The 7403-nt window shown below is 34.2% G+C and overlaps 2 protein-coding genes across 2 annotated transcripts; both read right to left on the bottom strand.

Annotated features, from left to right (window-relative positions):
* Nucleotides 1-2321: 2321 nt before the first annotated feature.
* On the bottom strand, nucleotides 2322-4174 carry LOC145726824 (uncharacterized). The gene is made up of 7 exons (XM_081976083.1): nucleotides 3834-4174; nucleotides 3605-3777; nucleotides 3282-3552; nucleotides 2998-3229; nucleotides 2728-2947; nucleotides 2523-2678; nucleotides 2322-2451 (listed from the first exon to the last, which is right to left on the bottom strand). Exons 1-7 carry the CDS (start codon nucleotides 3856-3858, stop codon nucleotides 2392-2394), a joined length of 1137 nt encoding a protein of 378 aa, XP_081832209.1. The 5' UTR covers nucleotides 3859-4174; the 3' UTR covers nucleotides 2322-2391.
* A 338-nt stretch (nucleotides 4175-4512) lies between these two features.
* On the bottom strand, nucleotides 4513-6014 carry LOC145726823 (uncharacterized). The gene is made up of 2 exons (XM_081976082.1): nucleotides 5239-6014; nucleotides 4513-5025 (listed from the first exon to the last, which is right to left on the bottom strand). The coding sequence occupies exons 1-2, from the start codon at nucleotides 5995-5997 to the stop codon at nucleotides 4552-4554; spliced, it is 1233 nt and encodes a 410-aa protein (XP_081832208.1). The 5' UTR covers nucleotides 5998-6014; the 3' UTR covers nucleotides 4513-4551.
* Between the last annotated feature and the right edge of the window lie 1389 nt (nucleotides 6015-7403).

Below are 7403 nucleotides of genomic sequence, written 5' to 3' on the forward strand. Positions count from 1 at the left end.
TATTTTATACGAATTTATCACCTGACAATTATTTAGATATCAGTAAACCGAATGATGCCCGGTTTCTGAACAAATAGATGTCTTTTACATAAGATTATCGATTATTTGTCCAATTTGGGTTTCTGAACAAACCTTTCGCTTTCATAAGTTATGAGAATGATATCACAGCCAAAACGACTAGATATCTGATCCAGAAATAGGGACGTATTGACGGGTAACCTAAACGGACATGACAGACGGTTACGGACCTTCACTTAACTTTTAAAGTTCTAGTAGGAAGTTCTGCGGAAGTATGAATTTAAATTCATACAACCTTTTCAGAATAACAAAAGCAGTCTTCGTTGATTTTTTGGATGGCCACGTTTGCTTGTTGAGGCAAAAAGTGAGCAGCTGAGTATCATCAGCATATAGATGAACAGTACCATGTGAAACATGTTCCGGCAAATCCGCGATATAAATATTGAATAATAAAGGTCCAAGAATACTGCCCTGTGGTACACCCTTGTTATAAGTGGTCAAATCAGATCTTGCCCCATCCAACTCTACTAACTGCATTCTATCCCTCAAGTAGCTCACCAACCAACCGCACACTGCGCCTCCAAAACCATAAAATCTCAGTTTTGCTATCAGAAGGTCATGCTGTCATGCATCACCTGTTTTTTTGGATGAAACTTGGATGCGTTCTCCCTCCGTGAACCCTACCGCCTTCTCTGTCCAGCATCTCCCATCATGATCTACGCTATCTTGGCAATCTGGGCGTAAAAAGTGGGTTACTTGTGGAAACCTGACTATTCTTCCTTCTGGGCTACCCCTTAACGTGACAATAGCAAAGGTTCCTTTCGAAGTAGCTGGCAAGATGACAGGATATTTACAAGTTTTACCAAACGTACTCACGGTAATTTAATGAAGTAATAAGATTCCACATGAATACAATGACGATGACTTCTACTACTATTTTGGGTGATCGTTTTATGTATAGCACTTACACGCAGATAATGGAAATGGCTTCATTAATGGTGCGAGTTTGGTTTTTGAAAGCGGTTCGAAACAAGGCGACAATCATGGCAACTTGATCGAAAAGACTTTTTAAAATTTGTAAAAAAAAAACTTATCTCAAATTTATCGGGATAAACACTTATAATTAGCTGGCTCTGTGATAATAAATTAAGTCTTAATACTAATAAATCTAAATATTGCTTATTTGCGAAAAAAACTAAAGTTGAGTTCAGTGAATATTAATAACATTAAAATCACCATAAATGGAGAAAAAATTACTTATGACAAAGAGATTAAAGATCTCGGGGTAATATTAGATTGCAATCTAAATTTTCATGCACACGCAGACTATGTTATGAGAAAATTTTCAAAAAAAGTTGGGTTTTTAACTAGAGTAAGTAAGCCACTGTCACTACAAACAAGATTGTTACTTTACAACGCCATTGCAGTACCCCACTTGCAGTTCTGTTCAACTTTGCTATATAATTTGCCCCAATATAGGACAAACCAGTTAGAGAAAATCCAAAATAGAGCCTTAAGAGTGATTTTGAAATGTAGCTATTATACACCTATTACATATATGTTGAAAGTTTTAAATATGTTGTCTGTCAGTCAAAAAATCATGTTTAATGTTAATTTGTTTGTATTTAAACTAAAACATAACCTTTTACCTCAATATATCTGTAATAATTTTAAACTTTTTAAGGATGTACATAATTACAGCACTAGAAATTGTACAGATTTTATTTTGTTAAATAGATGCAACACCATGCAGATGTAGATGTTAAACTCGGTATTATACAGGGGATTGATCGAGTTTAATAAACTACCTGTGAATGTGAAAAACTGCAACAACTTGAATGAGTTCAAATACCACCTGAAAAAATATATTTTATCCGGATGATTGTATAGTAATTAGTGTTTCTTTGTTCTTTTATTTTATAACTCATTGTTTTGATCGTAACATGTCATTTCCCGTTGAGTATTAAACTGTTTCTTATTTAAAATCTTATATAGGTAGTATTTATAACTTATATTTGTATATTGGATATAGCACTTATGCTAAATAAATACATTATTATTATTTATTATGGACAATGCGAGTTACCATTCTTTGAAGAAATTCTTCAGAAATCTTGGACAAACCAAAAATTAATTATCTGGGCAAGGAATAGTATATTACATACTCAGGTGGAAAGTGTTTGATTTCTGTCGAGAAATTAGGTAGTTCACACAAGTATTACTTATTTTTCTAATAATATAAATATCTATTGTGCAACTGGTCAACAAATTAAAAAACAATTAAATGTTAAATATAGTGCACTGGCTACTATAATTATAATATTTCCAAATGAACTAAAGCAATAACCCGACAGCTTTACATAACCCTTCTTTTTAAACTTTCTTTCTCAAAGAGTAGAAAGACCCGGCCAACGTGTACACAAATCTGGTAGTCTGTAAATTGTATTATAAATATAAATTAATCAATGTGTATCAGTTTCAAAATTGATAACTTAGGCACTTACATTTTTCAATAATTCATGCCCAACAAAACCCAAAAAATCAATGGGAATTTTTGTACCATCTGACAGATTTACGATTAAAAGTAAATACGTTTTCTGACACTCTACATTCCAGTCATACCATTTCATGTTGTAGACTGCTTTAGTCAGTTCCATACTCTGCAACTTAATTATTGATCTTTACCATAAAATTGTGAGGGATTCTTACCGCATCGTGGTAGTCTTGTCCAATATGGGTTAACCAGCACCCATAACAAGAGAAGAGCGCCAATGTTACTAGTCCACTCAGTAGACTTATACTAAATTGTACAGTTTTAAGATCCGAGTTGATGAATAAATTGAAAAACGACCAAAAACTAATCAAAAATCCGTTTCCTATGTAAACTAGGTTCCAAAATTTGTGCTCCTCAAATAACTTCCTGTTGTATCTATAATTATCGGCATTAATATAAGTTTGAATTACAAGTGTTAACTTTACCTCAATATCTTTAAATGCCAAACAATGATCCGTTTTAAGTTCATTTTGACTGAGACACTGTTCTGAAGGTGTAAATGGTTTACATGGTCAGTGAGTAGAAGCAATTGAAGTTTAACGTAAAAAATCACGTAGAGGAAGTAAAAAGGTAAAATCACACTGGGAAATGGAATGGATAGCCAGAGAATATGCAAAATGCAATGCAAAACTAACAAAAACGATGAATTTGTAGTTACTAAAATTTAAAAAACAAAAAAAATATTATTGCTGTAAAAATACGAATAAACCTGAAGGAAAATGTTGATGAATCACTGCATATATAGGCACATAATCCTCTTGATACTGAATGTATACTATACTGTTCACAATAACTGTCGCATAACACCAGATAACAAACAGAACGAAAACCAAATACATCATTTTTGTGCCAGACTGTACTTTGTGTCTAGTATTATCACCAATACCGGACAAATCAAGCCGAAATAGTGAACTACATTTTTGAACCGTTTCATTATAGAAATCTATTCCTAACGGATACATGACGCTCATAATCAAGACCTAAAAAATTGATTTTACTCATTACACTAAAAAACTAAACCAAAAGACTCACATAAACAGATACAGAAAAGAACGAAAAATATTGCTTCAAACTTCCAGGGTTTACTAAAAACAGATCGATCTGCAATACCACCAGACAGGTGTAGAAAATAGTTGTTATGGCGTTTACAGGCCTGAAGTATTGGTCCATCATTATTAATCTGTGGATAGGTTGCAGTAAAAACCCTATAATAAAAATTATTTTGATGCTAGACCCAAAATTTTAGTAGGAAAGTTAGCACCTGAAGGAATTTCTTTAGCCATCATGACACGCTGAAATTGTATAGCCACCCAAATCTGTTACAGTAATAGTTAAGTTGAATGATATGTCATCAGAAAGGCAATCATTCTTAGTGGATCTAGTTAGGGTTGCTAGTCTGTTAAATTACATTTTATATTTTGTATATTACTTATAATAGCTTATTGAGACTGTATGATTAAATTAATTGTCGTTTTTTTTATTATAGTAATTTATAAGACGGTATTTCAAAACTGTTGTTACAAAATGGACTTTTAGTTATTTTTTTGTTACCCCATTTTGTTTATTTCGTGTTATCTCGAATCTATTGTTTGTTCAAACAGGTCGTAGCACGTTTGTGGTTGCAAGACTTGTAATAGTATATTACGTAACTAGTGCTGTAAGAGACATTTTACGCACGATATGAAAATGAGTGCAATTCCATGAGTGCGTAAAATGTCTTAGAGCACGTGTGACGTACTATACCTTACCTACGACCAAATGGAAAATTAAAATATGTCATTGGATTGGTCCGCACCGCCATCTCCACCGAGTTACCCAAAATGCATGGAACATTTATCAGATAAACCATATGTTTGTAGTTTTCGCAATTGTATTGAAATACATGATTGGGTGTCTAATACACTTACCGGCTCATACCACACTAGTAATGTAAATAACTATTTTTGTTTAGAAATCATTTTTTATTAACCAATCTGACATTAGGCTGCTTTATCTCTAGTTAAAATTCCAAAATCATAAGCATGCTGAAAAACGTCGCTACTCAAATTTCTATAAGTATCACTCTTAAAAACTGCGTTTATAAGATTAATAACTGGTTTCAACGTGTTCTCCATAGACTCTTTTGGACCAGCCGGTTTTAACATGTCCTCGTAATCAGTTTTATCCAGTAGCTTAACCCTCCACATGTGAACACCTAGAATCACCCCCATGAGAGCATTTTCTTTCCATTCTCTGATTAAAACTTGATAGGAAAAAATTTCTTCCGGATCTTCTCCCAACCATTTAATAGTTTGCGAAAGAGTTTGATGGTAGATTTTGAGGTAGTCTTCTAAAGAGTCCAAGTCCTTTTTGGCTGCCGATGAGTAAAAAAAGTAGGATAAGTCGTGGATTGGTGTACCATCACGTGTTAGTTGAAAGTCTAGGAGTTTGAGGTCTTCGAGTTTTCCAGATTTCTGAAAATGGAATTTTTGAAAAGTTGGTTTGAAATTTGTTCTAAAAGACCAATGTAAAAGTCATTAAGTGCAAAGAAATGCTCAATAACATTTTTAAGATTGTTATCTCAGAACGTAATTTTGGCATATCAATTAAAGGAATAGTATGGTGATGATCAATACTATTTAGAATTTAGTGGGCTATTTCAGAGCCATATTTAGAAAGGTACTTACATGAAATTTGAAGAGCATGTTATTAGACCAGCAATCTCCATGCGTAAAACATCTGTAGGGACCTTTATAAACCAACGACTTCTCCACGGTAGGTATGACATTTTTAAACAAAATCTTTCCTTCTTCTTCAGCTGCACTACTTTTTTCCAAATTGTTCAGGACTTCATTAACTGTTCTAGTTAGAGAAGCTTTAGAAAAGTCTTTTTCTGTAAACAACGAAAATTGGTCCTTTAGAGCTTTACTTAATTCCTGGTAATATTCGTAATTTTGCTTCCTAAAGACAAAACCCAACGCGTGAAATTTCCCGTAAGTTTGAAAGGCCATCTTTAACTGGTCTTGGCTCAGAAACTTCTTTTTTTCATGCATTACATAGTTTTGCGGTTTCAAATGTTCCAAAGCTAGAAATTTGTTAGAACTTTCCAGGCTGGATGCAAAGTATTTGGGTGTGTTATCAAATGGGTTGGGTAAGTTGGCATCTTGTTGTATCCGCAGCAAAGCTGGCAGGATCCTAGTGTAGAAAATAATTTCGTTACCGAAAATACTGTCGTAATCATATTCAAACTGTGCGACTGTTTTGATAGCCACTTTGAAAGACTTTCCAGTATCGTTGTCCAACACATCACCTTGGTAGAAGCTGGAGAAGAACCCATCACCAACTTGAGCATCTAACTCAGGTTTTAGCTCGTAATTTTGTAGATTTTCAGCTTTGGCTGCTTGTTCTAATATTTTTAAAATTCGTAATTTTAATTCCGTCGACATTTTGATTACACGAAACACTAAAAACAAGTCATATAATATTATAACAGCTGATCGTTATCATTAGTAATTTTAGAGAAAATAATCTTATCTTAAGTTTATTATTGAAACAATTGTAGAACAATGTAAAAGGTCAGGGAATTTTAAGATTAGTACATTTCAAAAGTTCGAAACTTATTTAGGCATTGCAACTTTTATAATTTCTACTACTTTAGACAGCATCGGATAGTGATGTTGCTTTTATACATCAAAATCAAACAAAAACATTAATCCAGTTCTTTTTAAAGCAATAAAATGCACTTTCTCAAGTTTCACAACTGTGTTGTGGATAGTGGACCAATTTTCTACTCATAATCGATCAAAACCAATGAGTATTTGAGCAAAATATTATAAAGGGTGTTTTTAATGATTTTAATAATCGATTCTCGATGTAGAATAATGTTGGCTTGCTATATAGACCATATTTCGAAAATGCTTTGTTAAAGAAATACAGGGCGTCAAAGTTTAATAAATTTGACAGCCCACTTGAGGCCACCTTTCTGAAGAACGGTCGACATAGGACATTGGCCGTATATAAACTATAAGAGGTGCTTTCCAGTGACCTATATGAACTGCTCGGAGTAGTTCTTTTGACCGTTCCAGTGGGTCGGGACTTTTCGCTTCTGTACTGCTTTGAGTTGTAATCCCCTGCCCCCTGGCCCCCACCCGATAAATTGGTACATGTTGCTCCGTTAAGTATATACAGTTCAATTCTAGTTTGAATATTCCAGTGCTAAGCAAAGAAGATAAACGTAATAATAATACGACGCGGTGTAAGACAGGGGTGCGTACTGTCGCCGCTGTTGTTCAATCTTTACTCGGAGGAAATCATTCAGAGAGCACTTGAAGAAACAACAACGGGAATAAAGGTTAATGGAATACCCATTAACAATATCCGGTATGCAGACGACACCATACTTATTGCCGAAACAATACGAGGGTTACAGAGCTTGGTTGATCAAGTAGTGAAGAGCAGTGAGGAAGGAGGACTTACCTTAAATATCAAAAAGACCAAATTCATGATCATTACAAAGTCAGCTCAACAACAGGAAAACCTATGGATCAACGGAGAACCAATAGAGAAAGTTAGCAAATACAAATACTTAGGAACAACGGTTAATGAAGATAATGAGTACACCGAAGAAATTAAAGCAAGAATTGGACAGGCCAGAACCATATTCAACAAAATGAGGAATGTGTTATGCAGTAGAGATCTTAATCTACACCTTAGAGTCAGAATATTGAGATGCTATGTTTTCTCGGTGTTGCTGTACGGGATGGAATCCTGGACGTTAAAGAAAGAGATAAGCGACCGACTGGAAGCATTCGAGATGTGGTCATATAGAAGGATCTTGAGAATAAGTTGGGTG

This window comes from Ips typographus, linkage group LG3, assembly GCF_016097725.1.
Source record: "Ips typographus isolate SLU linkage group LG3, UJ_Ityp_2.0, whole genome shotgun sequence".
Lineage (NCBI taxonomy): Eukaryota > Metazoa > Arthropoda > Insecta > Coleoptera > Curculionidae > Ips > Ips typographus.

What these genes read in the sequence shown, in the direction of transcription:
- LOC145726823 (XM_081976082.1), bottom strand. Translation starts at nt 5,997, where the DNA reads ATGTCGACGGAATTAAAATTACGAATTTTAAAAATATTAGAACAAGCA. An exon ending in ACATGCTCTTCAAATTTCAT is followed by an intron (nt 5,026 to 5,238) that starts GTAAGTACCTTT and finishes TTCCATTTTCAG; the next exon opens with AAATCTGGAAAACTCGAAGA.
- LOC145726824 (XM_081976083.1), bottom strand. Translation starts at nt 3,858, where the DNA reads ATGATGGCTAAAGAAATTCCTTCAG. An exon ending in TCATCAACATTTTCCTTCAG is followed by an intron (nt 3,230 to 3,281) that starts GTTTATTCGTAT and finishes TTTAAATTTTAG; the next exon opens with TAACTACAAATTCATCGTTT. An exon ending in GACAAGACTACCACGATGCG is followed by an intron (nt 2,679 to 2,727) that starts GTAAGAATCCCT and finishes ATTAAGTTGCAG; the next exon opens with AGTATGGAACTGACTAAAGC.